Source organism: Mus musculus, chromosome 13 (assembly GCF_000001635.26).
Source record: "Mus musculus strain C57BL/6J chromosome 13, GRCm38.p6 C57BL/6J".
Lineage (NCBI taxonomy): Eukaryota > Metazoa > Chordata > Mammalia > Rodentia > Muridae > Mus > Mus musculus.
Genome location: NC_000079.6, coordinates 40,167,746 through 40,189,169, shown reverse-complemented (window position 1 = coordinate 40,189,169; position 21,424 = coordinate 40,167,746). Strand labels below are relative to the sequence as shown.

The window sequence follows — 21,424 nt, the reverse complement described above, 5'->3', positions numbered from 1 at the left end:
AAACCTGTCACATCTGTGCTGGCTAGTTTTTCGTCAACTTGACACAAGCTAAATTATCTGAGAGGAAACTTCAATTATGAAAATGCCTCCATAAGATTGGGTTGTAGGTAAGCATGTAGGGTATTTCTTAATTAGTGATTGGTGGGGGAGGCCCCAGCCCATTGTGGATGGTATCATCTCTGGGATGGTGATCCTGGATTCTCTAGGAAAGCAGAATGATCAAGTGAGTGGGAGAAAGTCAGTAAGCACCACACTCCGTGGCCTCTGAATCAGCTCCTGTGTCAGTTCCTGCCCTGTTTGAATTCCTGTCCCGACTTTCTTCATTGATGAACAGTGATCTGGAAATATAAGCCGAATAAACCCTTTCTTCCAAAGTTGCTTTGGTCATGATGCTTTATCACAGCAATAGTAATCTAAGCAACAACAATATCCCTACCTTAGGATCTTCATCAACTTAGATAGATTCAGATCACTGACTTTAGCCTGCAGAGTGTGTTTTGTCCTTTGTTCCACTTTCTGATTTTATCCTGTGTTGCTTGCCTGCATCTATATTCATTCCTGTCTCCATTTTTTTCCTGAATATATCAAACTCCTCCTTCCCACAAGACCACTAAACTCAGTCATTCTCAACCCGCCCTCCCCCCACCCCCCGCAACATTATCAAACTCAGAACAAATTAAGATCAATGAATAAGACAAAACAAATCATGTCACATGTGCTGGGTAGTTTTATGTCAACTTGATACAAGCTAAAGTCAAAGACAGAAAGATACACAAAAGACCCTGCTTAGGCATGTCTTCCTTAAACTTTGACATAGCAGTAGGTCTCGGTGCTGTTTCTGCCTTAAGCAAAAGTTTCTGAACATAATACATACCTGTCATATTTTAGTGCCTTATAATTTATGATTTCAGTATCAATTAAGGTAGACCAAGCCTTTATTACTATTGATGAAATCATATTAGTTGATTGTCTATTCCCTTACCACCAGCTAATAGAAGTTTCTTATGCAAGTGTCAATGTTGGGCTTCACTTACAATAATTGACATTTAATGAATGTAAGTGAATAAGATATGCAAAAGAAACAAAAACATCAGACACAGTTGTTGATAGGAGTTAAATTAATAATTTGGTAGCTGAGGAAATCTATTTTTTATTGACCTGTGAAATGGGCAGATGTCAAGCACATGGGAGGCCTGATGTTTAGACCAATTGCCACAGTATGTGTGCAAGAGTTTTGTGAAATGCAGAGTGCCTCACTGACACTGTCTTCATCATTATATGTTTTTGGTGTGATGGGGGCTGCCCAAAGGGAAAACGTTGATTAGCAGTTACTACCCAAAGTTTTCTACTTTCCAAATGATATATCTACATGCTCCTTGTAAAGCCATTTGTGGCTAATTTGTTGGTCTTTGATCTAATCAGACTGCAGATGTTCAGAAACACCATCTTTTCGTGCATTGAGGCTCACTCACTGGGGTTTGTAAAAGTAATGGGCTGTGCCCAATTTTCCCCCAATGTGTTCAACTCTCAGGGACGATGAAGGGAAAGATCTGTCTTTTGCCTAACAAGGAGAAAAATGAAAAAAAAAAAAAAACAAACACAACTTTTTATTTCTCAATTAAAAAGAAGAATAAGAAAGGAAAACGGTGAGGAAACAGGAAAGACTGTTAATTCCAGAACTGAATTTTCCAAATTAAAATATTCAATTAAAATTTTTCCATCTCTATAGAGTGAAATGTTCTTAGTCACACGTTTGAGTAGCATGCAAAGAGATGAGTTACAACAGGCTGAAGTTGAGCTCAGGTAATGGCATTGCATATCATTGCACAATAAGATGATATCCCATGAATTTTCTCTTCATCTCGGTCATGTTTCATGGAGGGTGGTGAGAAGGTCATATGGTAAAGCCTGTAATTATTCAAATAGGACTCAGTCTGATTTTAGGTGAAAATAGCATTGTAGTAATTAATCAGGGAGATTAATTGAAGAGAGTTCTTCAAAGATACACAGGTCTGCCTTGCTTGTCTTGCATCTGCATGGGGTAGTGAGTCAGAATGTTAGCTAAAGAACTTGAGGACCAGCTGATTCATCACTCAAAGTGTTGTCCATTGGTTCACTCCTACTTGTCCTGGTTAAAATGTAAGAACAAATCAAATAGTAACCAGCATTTAAAATAAGCACCCTTGAGTAATTCTTATGTAAAACAAATATGGAGGGAACTATTGCTCCAAAGCCTTCAGACTTTATTTAGAGCATTAGAGATTTTTGAATGGCTAAATTAATTGTGGAGAAATTGTAGAATTAGGTGCAAGGTCTTTAGGTTTGAGATCACAAGACTTTGCTCTTTATTTGGGGGAAGACTTCTATTCAGAACGAGTGGCTTATACAATAGAAGGTAAATTCAGTCTTTTGGAAAGTTTTGTTGCTTGAGGACACTTGATTTTATGGGAACAAAGATGTTTTGACTCAGTATGTTCTAGACACATTGTAGATGCCTGAACCCAAAGTGAGCAACTGGAAGACAGGCGTGTGGAAGAAGTGGCCATGATGCTCACTTTGTAAAAGTGATGAAGAGAAGCTGGTGAGACAGAGCAGAATGACCTTGGGGACGCTGGATGGCTTTCTGCATTACTTCCTCCTATTTACAGGATGTATAGCTCAGATCGCTCTCCAAGACCTAAGTTCAGATCCCAGCTTTACCTCACACCTTTTTGGGGATGTCAGTGAACCCAACTTCTCTATACCTAATCCAGGAGTTTATAAAATTCGGTCCATATTAGAATATACTTTCTTGGATTATTGTGACTGTTAAGCTAATGATGATGGAGTGCTTTTGAAAGAAATGCCTTGAGTTTAGCAAACTCAAGTGTTAACTGTTGATATTATAACAACATTTGGGATTAGGGACTTGAAATAATATTCTAACACATAGACTTTGAACACTTGTATTCAGGGGTGCAGAGAGTGAGAACCTATTTTCTATTCAGAAGCTGTGTAGTTGTAGTTCTATGGGCTTCTGTCCTTTTTACTTAGGTCAGAATAAATTTCCAAGAACAACGACTTTTTAAAACCATATAGCAGATAGGCAGGGGATTAGAGCTAATTCGTCTATATTTTAAATTCATGACTGGGAAAACTGGAGGAAAGAGAGAATAGCACTATAAAACTCTGTCTGATAGTCTAGATGACCCTGGGCTCCGTATCAATTCCCAAGCACCTTTCCGAGCTGTCTGTTTCCAAAGGAACATTTTGTTATCTCTAATGCAAATTAAGCACTGATTGACTTCCTCGCCTCCCTGTAGTATTCTCAACAGAGCTTAGCTCAGGAAAACATCATTTAGTTTATTTCCATTCTGTTTATTTGTCACCATTGCTTCTTTCCTCGCTCTTTATAGATAGTGACATCAAGATCTGAAAATGCCATGCAGGTTATTTATTCAGAGAGAAGGTGGAATTTAATCTCATGTTTATCTGATACCATACTTCCAACTGCTAAGATATACAACATCTCCTTTAAACAAGAGAAATAATTACACAGAGCAGGATGGACGATTTGGATTCAAGTATCCTATACAGTGTGTTTAAAGTCTACAGAATCATTTACATTGCATCAGGAAGAGTCACAGTCATGGGAGATGTCCTATGAGCAACTCATGAATTTCCCCAGTATTTGGTCTACTAGGTGAAGTACATATTACATGAGTATGTACACTCTTATTTACTCTTAGCTTCATGTTGACCAAGAACCACTAATTCCTCATATCAAGTGACTTAGGATCTTATATCTTGGCACATTAGCAGAAAGCTGAAGATCAGAAAACCAGGCATCCTAAGCCTGGTGATCCCATGTTTCCAAAAAAGCCAACATCTCAGAGCAGAAGCCCGCTTTTCATTCTTGTACCCCCCACATCTCACACAAGTACTCTAGGACAGAAGGAGGCTTTCCTCACTGCTCTCATCCTAAGCCATAGACAGCTTGAAGAAACATTTCTGGAATGTTCCCTGTCTCTTCCAAAGCAGTGAAAAAAGGACAACCCTGGCAACCATTAATTCTCAACTTGAAAGAAGTGGAAGTGACTTGATTCACCCAGAGATGCTTGTATACAACTAACCAGAGAGGTACAATCCTACCTCAGGCTTGGAATATGATGAAGCAGAACTAATTGCTAAGTAGAATTAATTCATGACACGGTGGCCACGTAGCTAGCAGTGTCACTTCCCAACAACTGAAACTGTTCACATGTGGACTGCTTTACATTTTACATTGTTCAGTCTTCTAACCAGGTTACAGGTGACAAGTGAACAGCAATAATCCATTATGGAAAAGTTTCCAAGGAACCAGAGACTGGATCTAACAGTTTCTCAAATTACCATTAGGATCTTTAGTAGCTAATTTCCAAAACATTTTAAAATGTCTTTTATCTGATCGCATCAAATGTATGCGATTTTGAAATTGTTGTTATTGAATACAAACTTTAAGGACTTGCATGACCTCTAATTTATGTTCAGGGCCCAGCAGTACCTGTACCAACACATCTGCTTGAAAAGCTGTGGATGTGGAATGTTTTACTAATGGAGACAATGGCATGATGAAATAATTTCAACAAGAATCATTTTGACTCTGTTTAGTGTGTGTTTGTATCTGGGATATCTAATCTTGGTTTTCAACTTGACATACATGGAGAGAGGAAATCTTAGTTGAGGAATTGCCTTGAGAAATTGTGTTTATCAGTGTGGCCTATGGGCACATCTGTGGGGCATTTTCTTCATTACTAATAGATGTAGGAGGACCCATGCCACTGTGGGTGGTACCAAATCTGGGTAGATGGGTCTGGACTATGTACCAGAGGCAGCTGAGCAAGCCATGGTAAACAAGCCAGTAAGCAGCATTTCTCCCTACTTTGAGTTCCTACCTGGGTATCCCGTTATGGTGGGCTATAACCTATAGGAATAAACAAATTCTTCCCTTTTGGTCAATGTTATATCAAAGCAACAGAGACTCAAACTGTAAGAGTATTATATTCATTAATATGTATTTGATTTAATAGGACATACAGCTAGAAAGTGGTGGCTATGTTTACATCTTAAACATAGTGCTAAGGCATTCCAATGTATGTAGTAAACACAGGATGTAACACAAATTCAGTTAGGTAAGAAATCACCTATGAAGTGACTAAAGGCAGATTTAAAATAATGCCATTTTAAAAAATGCCCCACCTCCATTAATTTTCAATTAAGAAATACCCCCACAGACATGGTCACGGGACCACCTGTGGGCAATTCTTCAGTTGACTCTAGGTCTGTGTCAAGTTGACAGGTAGAGCTAATTATGGCGGGCATTTTGCAGCATCGTTCCCTCCAAGCTAACTATTTCTGTGTACCTGATTTCCGATGGACATAGAATTTCTCATTGCCACTCCTCCACTCAACATTTACCTCCAAACACTCATTTACTCCTTCCTTCCTTCCACATCCTTCCTTCCACATCCTCCCTTTCCTTCCATGTGTATCTTCCTTCTATGTGGAAGACCAAGGGCATCACAACTGTGATACGCAGTAAAGTTTGTCTCTGTAAAATCTCTTTCTTCCACAGAATTATTCATGGTGGTCAGGTGATGAAGCTCCTCTCAGGACATCATGATCTCCAGCTATGAGCACTCTGAGGACCAGATGGTACTGGCCTCAAAGAACACGAGCATCTATTCATTTTCTTGTAGATTTCTAAAATACAAAGCCAACGAAAGATGCTCAGAAAGGTGTCATTTCATAGGGTAGCTATGGAAGTAGTCATGCTCCTGGAAAAGGCCTCCCCAGAGACAGAGAAACAAGAAAATTTAGTAATCTTCCTTGCCAAAGCATAAGCAGCCAGTCTCAAGGTACACATTACAAGGTTGAAGGGCTCTTGTACAACAAGCAGCAATGAAAAGGCACTCAAGGCCTGTATTCTGAAAAGGAAACTGTGGTTAGAGAGAGTAGATTGCTTTCTTTAGTAATCTAGAACATCTTCGGGGCTGGAGAGATGACTCCGTGGTTAAGAGCACTTCCAGAGGACCTGGGTTCAATTTCTAGCACCCACTTGGTAACTCACAAACATCTGTAACTCCGGCTCCAGGGATTTTGATGTCTTTGGGCACTGGACATGTGTTTGGTACACATGCATGCAAGCAAAAACACTCGTACACCTAAACAAAAATTAGTTAGTTAGTTAATTAATTAATTAATTATGAAAGAATGTGTAGCTCTCATGTTGTGTTTTACTTAGAATCAGTGGAAAAGTTCTATTGCGTCCTAGTTTTTAATTTCAGGAGCTCTCGGGACAATTACACATGACCACTCTCTGTTAACAGAATAGATTTACGCTAAGTCCCCATGGGTACTCTGGCATGAGATTCAGTACTACATGGTACTCACACGCCCTGCCTGGTAACTTCAAGGGATAGGTCATTCAATAAAAGAATGCTAGTGTTTGGCAAAATCACTGACACATTCTGATCTCAAATATCTTCTTTTTGTTACATGTCATCCAGGAAGTGGTTGGGATAAGTCATAAATACAAATGTAAGACTCATGCATAATTCATATGCTCCTGAGCATTGTTAACTTGGTATAAATATGCCATCTCTAGTAAGAACATACATCACTGTGGTCTGGTGTTTTATTGTAACTTTAGAGTTTTGATTGGTTCCACTTGAGGTTGGACCTAGGGCCCAGGTAATTACTCATTCACTTAGCTACACGCACACTCCTTCCCATGGTTTTCCAGAAAACTCAAGTGCATATAAACTTATGTGTAAAAAGAAAAGTAACTGACATAAACTCACAACAAAAGTCAACTCCACATGAGTCTGTCACTCTTGACATATTCTTATTACAAGTGCTTCAAATGCATTTTTGAAAAACACTGGTTAGTGCGAGGAGGGTCCTTCCTTTCACTGCTGAATCCAATGCCAGCACTAAAGCACTGTCTGATGGCATGGGTCCAGCCTTGTGTTAAATCATGGATCTAACCAGGGTTCTGACTCCATCTCTCCTCCTCAACTTAGCTCTTTTTCTCTTGCTAGAAATGTTACTCGTTGCTGGCTAGCCAAATGAAAAGTACAGCTTGATTAAGGATCTCTTCTGTCAGTAATTTGTGCCTAATGTCTTTAGCTTTCCCATGGGCTGTTGTAGAAAATGGTAAATCTGGTTTAAATGAAACCTGATCCTGTTAATGGCTTAATAGCAGCTGCCACAGGGTTATGGTGTTTTCAACAGATGTCTCGGTTACATTTTGTTCCTAAACTTAAGTCTTGAGCTATCCGTATGAATCACATAAATATAACTGTATGTTTGGGTAAATAGTCTATGACAATACACTCTTCTGTCCACTTAAATTTATTCACATATAATTTTGCAAAGAAAATTAGGTATATAATATTTTTAATAAAAATTTATTTATAGCTTAGAGTTTTCTAATTTTTGAAACCGAGAAATGGGCTCCATTTTTACACCTAAGACGATGACTTGATCAATGTGATCAACTGATTCATCATTGCCTACTGCTATTCGTTTGGCTCTGATGGTGATGTGCATTGTAGTGTCACTTCAGATAAACTGCAGTCACAACACTACACAGTCTCTGCCTTTTCCTTTCTTATAATAATAATTGTAATTATCATCATGAATAGGGTTAGTTTTTCTGGAGTGTGATCATTTAATCAACTACTTTTATAGACAGTATTTCTTCTATATAAAGTTCTTGAGCCAGGTATATGAATGATCCAGAAGATACAAACCAGGGATATAAAATCTTGGTTGTGATGGGAGATAGAAATAATCAGGCAATTAGTCTGTTTCTGTGCTATGAATACTTTCAGTCATGATAATTAAAAAAAAATAGTTTAGTGGGTTCATGGTTCTGTAGGCCTGGAAGTTCTGTAGGCTGGTGACATCTGAAGAGAGCCTTCTTATTGTGTCAGATTATGATGGCGGGTGCTATGGAAAGGGGCAAGCAACTACTTTAAGCCTGAGACCCATTATTCCTTTCTTATAGCACCACTGATGCCATACTGAAGGCCCCAATCTCAGGACCTCATCTAATCCTATCTCCACAAAACTCTGTCTCCAAATGCTATCAACATACGGATTAATAGATGAGCTTTAGAGCACAGGAACTTTAATGGACACACTCAAACCACAACAACAGCAGACATACCAGCTCGAGCCAATACGAACGAATGAAAACAGAGTACCATGTTAATTGCAATGCTGCAAAACTTGATTCTGGAAGCTTACAAAGCATGGAGTCTCTGACAGAGCCGCATTCTCAGGGTTGTGTGGTTTCTTTAATTACCTGAAGCCAGAAGGCTTATTTGTAAATTCATCCAAGAGTCAGTATTTGAAGGCAGCGGGAGGAATATAAAACATGTCTGTGCTTACTTTTAAACTGTCTGTAGGTATCTCTGGGTAACAAATAGCATCCTCCTGACATTCTCTTACCTTAATATTTTCACCAGGTACTTCCTCAAAGGAAAGCCGTGAAGCCTGGCTTGTCTTTCTTGTTTGAACTCTTCCTTCTCCATGGAACATATGCTTACAATGACCTGATTATGGGCTGGGCAGTCTTTCCTGTATGTGACAACAACTTCCATATAGTAGAGGGAAAATTCAAGTGTCCCCTTCTCCGAGGACCTTATGACCAAAAACTGGACAGCTTCAGAAAAATAGAAAATTTGATTTGCCAAGACTTGGACCAGTGGCTGTGCAATCTATATTTTAAGGTTTGTGACATGGTTTTGTTTATTAATTTCCTGAGGCTGGACTTGGCCTTGTAGCTCAGGCTGTCTTCAAACTCTTGATCCTCATATCTCTCAGATTTTGGTGTGCTACTTGGCTAGGATTACAGGTTTGAAATATGAGTTTGTAAATGGAAAACAATTTCAAGTATTTCCTGGAGTGCCTTCTTTCTAGCTATGGGCTTTTATCTTGCAATTATAACATTTACTAAACTTTCTTTTAAAAAGTTTTAAAAAGATTTCTGAAAAAGGACATGGACTAATATTTAAAAACAAGGGATTATATTGTGAGTTCATGGGAAAAGTCAAAGTGAATTAAATACAGTCTTGTATATTGAATGAATTGAAACTGCTAACCAAGGCTCCCCCGACCCCTGCCCTCCACTTCTCGGCAGTTTGCAACCTGTAAGGTCATCCCATCATCCCAAGAATGGCTTTCTTGCCTTTCCAAAAGTATTGACCAAGTTTTCCTTGTGTGTTGAGAGTTGCCTGTGATGGGATACAGAAGAGATGAGGTGTGACTTCTGCCTTCTGAATGCTCATCTCTGATAACACAGACACCAAAGGAGAGTGGCCATGAGAGATGTCTCCGTCAGCCATTCCACTTCCAAGCATGCTTTTTGTTAAACTCAAATATTTAAAGCAAATAAACTTGGACATACATGTTTGTATATATTTATCTTCTGTGTACTGCTGAATCCAGCCTTGTAGCAAACATGACAGTACATAAATTCATCGTGGGCAGATGTCATTATCCAGAGAAGAAAATGGTTGCATATGTTAAGAATAAAGTGTCCTACATGTTTGTAGTCTATTTTGGTCTTTGTTTCTAAACATATTTTTAATTATAGTATTTCCACAGATTGACTACATCATAAAGTGCCATGGAGTTTTATTCTCTGCCTACACATTTGATTATCTGCCATCTATCTGTCTATCTATCTATCTATCTATCTATCTATCTATCTATCTATCTATCTATCATCTGTCTGTCAACTATCTATTCATCTACTTATTATTTACCTATCATCTATCTATCCACTTGCCTGCCTACCTACCTAATTGATGGAAATGATAAAGATATTTTCAGGAAATGTATAATTTTGGCCTTAAGTTTTAGAGTTTCCTATCGGTCTTCTAGAATTGTTTTTCTGATACCTTTTTATTTGGGGTAAAATTATTTGCTTTTTTTTTTTTCTTTTTAGTGTTCCCTATTATAATGGTATGCTGAAATACCTTGTTGGGGTTGTCTAGATATCCATTAAGGAAGTAGTTCTTATCAGGATCTGTATTGTGTCTTCCTTGTCATTGTGGAAACAGTGCTATTATGAGATAACTTTTACTGGCCCTTAGACTCACCAAGAAAGGCATGCTCACAGGAGCTGTTTGTAGGCTCAGTGCTCTGAGAATTTGTACCAGTTATTTTGTGGTGCTGCTTCAAGTAGTAGAGCCATTTGTAGCTCTTAAGAATTAAAAATGTTGGTATAATCAAGCTTGAATGAAAGAATGCTACAGGAGAGTAAATGTCTCTAAAAGCCTCACATAACAAAACAGTTCTAAAATTGTAGGCTTAAATGTTATTCATTCCATGAATCAAAATAACCTGAAATTTAAACTACAGTCACAAAAGGAAGTACATTATTGTTAATATGAAAGGTGTGTGTGTGTGTGTGCACTTATCTGTCTGTCTGGTTGTCTGTCAGTGTGTGTCTTTGTGTATATGCCCTAAGGCATGTGCCTGCACATTTGCGTTTAGGTGTTTCCTATACTGCTTTCTTATTTGACATGGTGTCTCAGTGAAATCCAGAGCTGGCTAGTTTTAGCTAGACTGGCTGGTCAGTGAGCCCTTGGAAGCCACCTCTTTCGGCCTCCTACTCCATATGACCCATTGCTAGGATTAAAGGCATGGGCTTCTCTGCTTGGCTTTCTATATGTGCTCTGCAGATCTGAACCCAGGTCCTAATGCACACACAGCATGCATGTCACTCACTGGGCAAGTGTGTCACTCACTGAGTTATCTCCTTACCCGTGGCACCTAAGACTTTTAACTCCTTTTCTTTATATTTTCTTTGCTGGCGCTAACGATTCTGTAAATGATGGCTTGGAAAGTTGGTAATAAATTCATAAAAGACAATTTAAGTAGTTCTGGTATTATGAAGATTATGTACATTGAGGTTAAATCAAGACAAAATCTACAAGATTAAAAAGTTGATTATTAAACAGTATTAAAATAATATGGCTGGATCACACTCTTCTTGGACTTAAAGACCAAATTTTTCTCCCTTTTTTAACTAAGTAAAGCGTAATGGGAAAACAACTAATGCTTTGATTTATCCATAGAGCATGTCTGGCCACTATGTTTCACAGATAGACATACTTAATCTCCAGTTCTGTTGTTTATTAGACAATGTTAGGAACTGGTGACCTCTGCACTAACTGAGAGGAAAAATAAGTGCGAATAAAGCCACTTCTCCTTCATCAAGATGAAAACAAAACAAAAAAAATTCTTACACAAACCTTGTTATTTATGTAAATTTCTGTAATACACGACTTTTTCCAGTCTGAGTTTTCTCAAGAGCAAAGTGTTCTGATCAGGGTTGGGGAGATGGTTTCGCTGGTACTTGCTCCATCAACATGAGGACATGAGTCTGGATTCCTTGCATAAAACCAAACCACAGCAATAAAACAACTCCCTCTCCCACCCCCACTCTCAAAAGCACTGCATAGGACAGCATATGTTTTAACCCCAATACTGGGGGAGGGGAGGTCAAAGACTGGGATCCCTTCGGGCCCACTGGCCTGTGATCTCCAGGTTCAGTAGAGACCCTGCTTCAAAAACTTAAGTAGAGAGTGATTGAAGAAAGCACACGAAGTCAACCTCTGGCTTCCATAGGCAGGAACACACACACACACACACTCACAGGCACACACACACGCACACGCATACCAATCAACCATATGGAAATTTCTGATCAAGCAGTTGATGGAAATACTAAATAAATTAAATAAATAAATGAATAAATAAATAATGATATATCAAATGGCAGAAAGGGGCAAAACAGACGATGGCACAGAAAACAAACAAACAAACAAACAAACAAACAGAATGTTCTTCCAGTTTAAGTTTATCGAAGATTAGAGAATCCAAGGGAGCCCTTCCTTCCTTTTCCTTGAAGACTCAGTGGTTGGGAGGCAAACACCATGACGTGGGCCAACAACAGAGCCAGAGCTCATGGCTTCCCTCTGACCTCTGCTGTCCTGTGCCATTGCGGGCAGTCACGGAGGAGGTTAGAATGCTGCACTGATTCAGTGGGCAAGGAGTGAAGAGGGAAGATTCTGCAAGCACGGAAGGCTGCGGGTCCTTCCTGAGGAAGTTCTCCTCGCAGATTCCATCTTTCTCCATGTTTCACGGTTCCCCTCAAGCACTTGGCTGCTTTCAATGTGTGGAAAGGTGAGCAGTGAGCAGCCCTCTGTTTACTTACCACTGTGTTCTATAATCTCATCATTTCTTTTTGTTTCATTCTTTTATTTCCTGGAGAAAAAAAAAAAAAAACAACAACAACAGCAACAAAAAACACCCACAAACCTACAAATGAATATTTGATAGTTTCATACAAGTAAGAAGTTTAGTAATACAGTGTTTTCTTATAAGACATAAAAAATAAAAAACACGTGAAGCCCATGACAACATTTAAAGTGATTACGGAGATCATTATAACCTAGCCAGACAAAATCCTTCAGTTTGGAAACCCGAATTTTCCTTTTAGATATCTCAACTGCCGCCCCTCACCCCCACCTCACCCCGCCCCCACCTCACCCCGCCCCCACCCCACCCCCACTGTTCTTGAGAAAATTTAACTACATAGGTAATATTTGCAACAGTTTCCATTAACTGATTTATCTCTTAATAGGTAATTAAAACTCCTTTGCATTTGGATGATCAAAAAAGCCCTGAGAGCCGCAGGCAGCTTTCTCCAGAACGTCCAGTGTGCTTAATGGTGGAAGCAGAGAACACGGAATTCGATTTGGATAATACAGCCGGTCCTTCAAAGAAAGAACCGCCAGGAAATGTTCATGCTGTAATGGGCGGTGCGATCCACTCTTCTCAAGGTTGGTTGACCATCCACTCCTCTCAGGGTTGGTTGACCATCTACCCTACTCTGGGTTTGTTTACCCATTTTCTTCGGCATTCCAATACAGTGTTGAGGACTATGTCATATTGAATGAAGCTAATTAAAAAGTACTTATTTTCTAAGATTGCATTTTTCCAAGCTACGGCATGGAGAGAGAACATAACTATTAACAAGAATATTAGTTTTCATATCACATTATCTACCATGGAAAGAAGTATAAAATTATTTCCTTGAAATGCATATTTTTCTCCATGACTGACCCCACTGTTTGTAGGCTAATTTTTCACTACTTTTGGGAGGTATAGGGTTATTTGACTTCTCTTTTGGGTCTTCTGTTTAAATTTTCAATTTTCTTGTATGTTTTTGAGAGTCATAGCCAAAAGTATGAGTAAAAGAGATAAACTATCCTCCAAACAATGTTCTCAGGTAGTAGAGTTTATTCTGTAGGGCTTTGATTTTGATGATCAGTTTTATCAAACACTAGGTAAATCAAGTTTTTCAAAAATTCAAATTTTAAGAAAAACCACATTTGAAATTATCTTCTGTAGAAAAAGCTTATTACCCTTTCCAAAGGTTTTAGTCATGGGTTTCTGAAAATCGACAGATACTCAAACAGTAAATATAAATATGAGCCTGCCTAAGAGGCTGGGATGGATTTTCAGTTATTGCTTGACTAGTGGTCACAGTCTCATGGCAAGGAGTGGCACTTATGCTAACTACCAATGGCAAACCCTGTAGTAAGCATTTTCTTTGAAATTACCAAACGATTGAATTTTATGGTACAGAAAATAACATGCACCGATACTCTGGCCTCTACTTTGGCAATTCTATTTTGCTATATTCCCTGTACATCATTTCTTTTTATTTTACCCTCCTCTTCTTCCACCTTCTTCCTTGTTCCTGTGTGTGTATGTGTGTGTGTGTGTGTGTATGTATATGAGTGTATAAATGGGTATATATGCAAGCATATATGTTTATGCATGCATGTACATGTGTGGAGGTATGCATGTGTATGCATGTGTGTATATGTGTGTATGCATACATGTGCAAGGGAGGGGTATGCATGTATATGTGTGCATGCCATGGAGGCCAGCGATCAATACTGGGTAGCCTCACTGATGTCTCTCCACCTTATTTTTTGAGGCAGATGTTCTCCCTGATTTCACTAGACTGGCTGGTAATCAGTGAGCTCCAGACATTCTTCCCATTCACTCTGCCTCTTTCAGCACTGAGATGATAGACACCTGCTACCACATCTAGCTTTATTTTCCAATGTAGAATCAAATGAAGATCCTCACGATTCTATGGCAAGCACTTTCCCATTGCAAATATATATATAGGAAATCCAGAAGAGAGATAGGCTATGGGGAGGACAAACAGGTCCCCGATCAAGCTGCATAAGGGATTAGATTCAACTAAGGAGGGTGAATAGAGACATAAATAAACAGGGCCTAGCTCTGGGAAAGATCTGTGATTCTGGAACAGAATGCTGGCACTCTTCCATCATGGTCAGACTGGCCACACGATTCTACTTTCTGGATCTGTTGTTGTTGTTGTTCGGGGTGGGGCGTTATTTGTTTTCTTTTCTTTCTATCCATTGATTATCTGGCAACCACAAACTTCTAAGTGCTAAAGACTTCTTAAATCATGTTTGGAACATTTGAGTTCCTTCGGAGTGATACCATATTGGGCTGAGCAGAGAACCCCAGTTGCTAGGTTCAAATAATGAATACTTGCTCTTCTAAAACATTGATCTAGCATGAGCCTTGAGCTTTCTTATTCCTGTCTGACCTGTGTGGTCACTTGTGACTCAGCCAAAGTCATTAGCTAAGGACTACTGAGGTACCAAGCTCTCTGGAATCATGTACTTCTGAAAATGTTCTGTTAAGATTTTACACACAGACTATGTAAATATCAAATTACATGACACTGGCCTTAAATAAATCTTGTTGAAGATAAATTAGAACCAAGCTATATTTTGAAGCTCGGTAATGTATTCCATAGTTACAAAGCAATTTAAACTAAGTGTATTGCTCACACCCTTCAGAACTTGCACTTATTCTACTTGTAGCAGGAGAGAGCAGATGACTGCATCCTGCCCTGCTTTGGGGAGACAAGGAGACTTAATCATCCTCAAAATGCACTTTTTACCTGAGTGCTGAAACTTTGTGTTGGGATATAAAAGATTTAAACCTCTAGGTTTTTACTTTAAATGCAAACACCTGGAGAGTTTAACCATGCATTTGTAGTATAATAAGAGAAAGTAGATGATGTCTATAAATAAGAGAAAGGCCTTAATGGTTGAAAAAGAACAGTTGATGCTATAAAGGGCTCCAAACCAGAGGCCAGCAATGCCATAGGTAACCTCATTCCAAACGTCTTTGTGGCGAAGCTCCATGGTAGTGGTGCTGTAGTCCGGTCAGCTTTCTCATCAAGATAATTGCTTTTACATTGGGTCTTGGTTGGATCGAACTGATTAGATTTCAGCTTAAACACCTGAGTGATCCCTACTCTATGGGGAAAAATAGTAACATTCCCATTGCATATACAGTAACATTCCCATTGCATATACAGTAACATTCCCATTGCATATACAGTAGCATTCCCATTGCATATACAGTAACATTCCCATTGCATATACAGTAGCATTCCCATTGCATATACAGTAACATTCCCATTGCATATACAGTAACATTCCCATTGTATATACAGTAACATTCCCATTGCATATACATGCAGCCTGGGTGCTGCAGGTTTATTAGGTCCTCAAAGAGTCCATGTTTTGGAAACTTGGTACCCAAGTGAAGCAGCACTGATAGATGAGTTTTGTGTTGTCTTCTGTTTGTTTATTTGCTTTGCTTTTAAAAGGAGTGATTGGTTCTTGACAGTTCTGCCCTTACGAATGCATTAATAGACTTGGGTTATTCAGAAAGTACATTTGTCATGATGAAACAACTCTAATCTTCCAATATTTAATCCTAAGTCTGCTGGGGTCTCTGAAGACCCTCACTAGACAAAGCCTTTTGAACCACCTACCCCCAGAGCTAGAAGAAACAAAGCCTTCCCTTCACAGCTGGCCCAGCCCTGGCAATTCTAATGGGGCCACAGGAAATGCACTAAGACACTGGAAATCTGAGACATAGAAAAGACAGACAGTGTCAAAGCCTCTTCTGATGGTCGAAGATCATCATCCTAAGAAAAATAAAGCGAGAAGCAGAAAGGGAATAATTGTGACTTCACTGGGCAAAAAAAGAAGAGAAAGCACGCCATTGATTTTGCTTAAATATCAAGTTCAAAGGTCAACTCTGAAGTCACTGGACACTGTAAAATATGTGCAAAGTGTATTTCTTTAAAAAATGTGTTAGTATAATACAGTCTTATTTTAGAATTCTCGACTTTCACCAGAATGGGTTCTGACTTAACTAATGATAATTTAATGCCACTGATACTTTTGTCTAGTTTTAGGATACTGAGTGGAAGATGAGAAACAATTATTCTTGGACCATTTTTCACCATAACCTCTTTGCTTCTCAGCTTCCCTCTGACAATGTGGCTACATTCCCCAGATGAACCACACCATGCTATGAACGTGACTTTTAGAGTGATGCCGTTGTCCCGTGCTCTCCTCGAAGGGGACGGCTGGCAAGCTGGAGAGGAGGAACACCATCACATTTGGCATGCACATACAGTGTGCACCAAGAGGAAGACTTTCTTGAGCTTTGCTTTAAAATAACCTGGTTATTATTTTTTGCTTTGCTATGAGCCTAGAGACTAATGTAAGCCTCACATTTGAAGACGCCAGAGGGACTGCTCTCTCTCGTTGTGAAGAGATCAATACAGAACCAGAACACACAATTTTCTTCCAGTACATGCATTCTCTATTGCTTACTTTTATTCTTCTTGGAAGCTCCAACGCTTATGATTAGTGGTTAATATCTCCCATGGGGCTCCTTTCTCATCTCTCGGAGCTGTGATACAGTGTGCAGTTTCTGCCATTGACGTGTTGCTCAGAAATTGAATAATGGGTAAACATACTCAACATCTGGTAATTCATTTCAAATTAAAAGTTTATTAAACTCTGGCTTGATGACTTTCTGGCTATTTACATGTAAAAGAAGGAAACGTGAGGAAGCCGGGACCACGTGACATGCTCATGACTGCAAAGTTTCTAGCTGAAAACTGTGTTTATGATCTTCCACAAGCTGTTATACATCGGTAGGCTCCATATGTAACCTGTCAAATTTACTATACTCTCCCAAAATCACACACACAAAAAGTGGCTTTCATGTTCCCTTGTAAGTGTGCCTCTGTACACACTCTCTCCTAAGGGGATCTTGGACTTAGTCCATGGTTGATGAGGGTGATCAACATTGTTACTATGAGCTATGCCTGGGAACAGAAAATATTTATAAAAGGCTGGAACTAAATATCTATGGTATAACTTGTGACTGCCATCTTTCAAGTTGGGTTTTTTTTTTTTTCATTTTATGGTTACCCACTAGGGAAATGGTGATTGTGTTCAATAATTTTGTTTTGTATATGATATCTTGCAAGAATAATTAATAGTTCTGGGAAAAGTTTATGGATGCCTGATGATTCTGAATTCAAGAGAATTATATTGTATTGTGCACTCACAGTGAACAACCACAACCACACTGCTAAATGCTGTGGGGTTGTAAGCCAAAAGTACCTCCAAAGGTTTACTTGAGTACCTCTGCTTCATTATGATACAAGCATATGTATAAATGGCCAGTAGGATGGATGGGCTCTTTGAGCATACTTTCCATTAAGGTCAGAAAACAATTTGGGGGAGAATTCAGACCTGGGAAGAAGCAAGAGCAACCGACTAAATAGCTATTTAGTTGTAAGTTGAGGAAACAAGTATGAGAAATGTATGTTGTCAAGGAGTTAGATTTGTGCTGTGTCTCAATTGGCTCCAGCCCTTGAGCATATTGTGCAAGAAAACTGGTTTTAGGGGTATACGGGTATAGATATTAGATGAGGCAAATCTCTCTCTCTCTCTCCCTCTCCCTCTCCCTCTCCCTCTCCCTCTCCCTCTCCCTCTCCTTCTCCCTCTCCCTCTCCCTCTCCCTCTCTCTCTCTCTCTCTCTCTCTCTCTCTCTCTTTTCTCTCTCCCTCCCTCTCTCCCTCCCCTTACCTCCCTGTCAATTCTTATAAATGATATCAACTAGAAGAGAAAACAAAGAACTATTGATTATAATAATAGAGCTTTTGACATCTAAAGAACAGAAATGGATTTTTTTTCTTGCAGCTTACAATGGTAGAGAAACAATATGCATTCAGTAGAAATTATCTGCCCAGCACTGGATTAGAGCATTTTCCCAGGTTTGTGGTAGACGGCATAGTTTTCTTTCATGCAACAGGATGGTGCAAGAGTGATAGTCTGTTGGTCATGTGGTCCCGAGGAGACACACCAGCACTCTTGGTCTCTAAAATTCACTTGCTACAGGATGTTTTTAACTTTGGCTATATTTCTCAGTGAATAACCCCATCAGGAGTCCTAGAACGTATGTATTGTACTGTGCCCCCCACATTCTGCATGATGGGCAACTGATGGATTGTCAGTATCCAAATAGACCACTCAACCTGTCTGGGACAATTAGTCAAAAGCAGCCCCAATGACATTAAATCATGTAAAATGTTGATTTATACAAAGTAGACTTTTGCCTTTGAGTACAGTTTAACAAACTTAATGAAACAATTGTGTTCACATATTAATCTTTTGTGGAACTGTTACTACACATTGACACCTGGGCTCTGCTCAGATCCAGTGACTAGGAGTCTCTAGGATCAGGTCCTTGACATTGGTAGTGTTAAAAAAATTGTCCATAGGTTCCAAGTCAAGAAAGAAGGAAGGTTTCTGGGCATGTTAACACACACATGGTAGCACATAGTGCCTCATACTGTAAGAAAAAGAGACAAGAGGATCAGGAACTCAAAGCCAGCCTTGGTTACATAGTAAAGTTGAGGCTAGCCTGAGATAGGAAACCCATCTCCAAAAAGAAAACCAAAGCCAAACTACTGGCTGATTCTATGTGTTAACTCAAACTAGAGTCATGAGAAAGGAAGAAGCCTTAGTTGAGGAAATGCCTGCTTGACATCCAGCAGTAAAGCATTTTCTCTATTTTCCATGCTAGGTAGCACTATCTCTGGGCTTATGGTCCTGGGTTCTTTAAGAAAGCAGGCTGAGCGGGCCAAGCACCGTCAGATGGTAAGCAGTACCATCCATGACCTCTGCATCAGATCCTGCATCAGGCTCCTGTCTTGCTTGCTTGAGTTCCTGCCTTAACCTCCTTTGGTGATAAACAGCAATGTGGAAGTGTAAGCTGAATAGACCCTTTCATCTATGACTTGCTTTTTGGTCATGGTGTTTCATCACAGCAGTAGAAACCCTAAGCTGCAAACCAACCAGATGTCTGAAGTGACACTGTTGGTAATTCTGAGTTTCTTTAGTTCCTTGAAACAGGTATGATGGTTTCTTCGACCTTTGTATATTCTTTCATTATTGTATCATGAAAAGTCCTCACCAACTAGGGGTTCCTTCTTAACCCCTGCTCAATGTTGACTTACCCTGCAGTTCATTCTCTTCATTGTGGATATGAATTCATTTGCATGTCTGGATAACCAGCCTCTTGACTATTGATTATGTCCATGGAGTCTAATCTGGGCCTGGCACAGAGCCTTTGCCCCATTAAAGACCTGCTAAATGACTAAATGAATCAATACATTCTGAAATACATAGTCCTTATCTTCATTTAACAATTACACTATGGTAGTAGGCAAGGCAATATGGAGTCAGCATCAAACATTTTGTTGAAAATCTCAGTTTGCTACTGATTATAGTTGAATCATTGTGACATAGCAAGATTATTTAACTCTGTAAGAAAACCCCTTTCTTCCAGAATGGCCATCCTGTCTGCACCGCAGGCCCACAAGCTCTCTAGGAGCACCAAGTTTTCACAAGTTTTTGAGAACTCATTCTAATTTGTGTTTCTAATCATCTTGTGGTTTCTAATTCTTTCATTTCTTGAATGCTAACAGCCTTAATCATCCCCCTATGTATGTTCAGACATACCTCCTTCCAGTCTTTGTTTGTTTTGAAAGAGAGTATTATAAAGCTGGCTAGGCTGATCTGGAACTCACTATGTAGTTGAAGGTGACCTTCAACTTCTGATTCTCCCACTTCACAAGGATTCTGGATTTAAATGGTGCTCCGGATTGAATTTAAGGCTCAGTGTTTGCTAGGCAAACACTCAACCAGTTGTGTTGCATAACCGCTTTCAAAGAATGAGCACTTTTACAAATTATAGGCATAACTTGAAGAATCTTGAACAACTACTTAAGAATCACCATTTGTTGAAACTCTGAAGCAAATGATAGGCTCTGTGGAATTTGGTCTCTAGGATTTATATATATAATTATTTTTAGATAGATCCAAATCCTTTATCTGAGCACAAAACTGAGCTGCAGGGAACCATGGAATGTTTCAAAGTGATTAATCTGCATAAAGAGCTAATTACCTGCATTTTAAATGCCTTTACTGAATATATGAAAATGCATAAAATATTGTAAGTTACAGAAAAGCTTCAACATGATTTAATTGTAGGAAAAAATAAAAAAGCAGCACTTTGTAAGTTCTTCCTCCTATCCTTCACACACCCTCTAGCCTCCCATTTCTTTCCCTTCATCCTGCTTTCCTTTAAGCCCTGACCTTGTCACCTTTTAGGTTTATTTACAAGCAGAAAAAAACCTCCCAGTACCTGTAACATTGAAATTCCTTAACAGGCTGAGTTGAGAAAATTCTTCTCACTGTTAATGGAGGCCAGCAACTCTCCGACTATTAGCAAATTTCGTCAGAAAGGAAACCATTGTGATTTGTTTTCATCTTGGGTCTATTTTCTGGGGTGTCACACCATCCCTCAGAATCAATTACAACATTTCATTTTGTTTGATCCACTTCTATCTCAAAGTCATGTCTGAAACCCGCTGGAAAAAGAAAGCTTTAAAGAGCCACGCAAGTCTGTAGATTGGTTTTGACAGGACTGTGATGCAGAGTCCTGCCCGGGCCCACAGTGATGCTAGCTGACAGCCCCTCACTGCTCCTGGGAGGAGGGAACATGTGGAAGGAATTGCTCTTTTCCTTTTCACAGTTTGTCATTTCCTCTGCAGGGCAGCCTCTGACCCCTCTTGAGATCCTGACACCCATACGGGAAGTGTTCCCACTGATGTAAAGGAAGTGGAGAAGCAGTTAATGCCAAGAAAGGAGGGATGAGGCGTGTCAAAATGATGTGGGGGACAGAGAGATGGGCTTAAAATGTTTCCAGCAGGTTAGACGCTGCGGTATTCTTTCCTGTGGAAAGCAGTACCCACTGATCGGTTGCTGTTCAAGGAGTCAAAACATTGTAAGGAAGCTACCTTAGCAACTCCCCCCCACACATACCACGTACCTCTCTCTCTCTTTCTCTGTGTGTGTGTGTGTGTTAGTGTGAGTGTGTG

General features: G+C 39.4%; 1 protein-coding gene across 1 annotated transcript in view; it reads left to right on the top strand.

Moving 5' to 3' along the window:
- Ofcc1 (orofacial cleft 1 candidate 1) overlaps positions 1-21,424 on the top strand; it is a 286,130-nt gene that overhangs the window by 98,842 nt on the left and 165,864 nt on the right. Inside the window, exons 9-10 of the mRNA NM_172143.2 lie at positions 8,496-8,759; positions 12,686-12,884. Coding sequence (NP_742155.2) covers positions 8,496-8,759; positions 12,686-12,884 — 463 coding nt within the window. The remainder of the gene's footprint in view (positions 1-8,495; positions 8,760-12,685; positions 12,885-21,424) is intronic.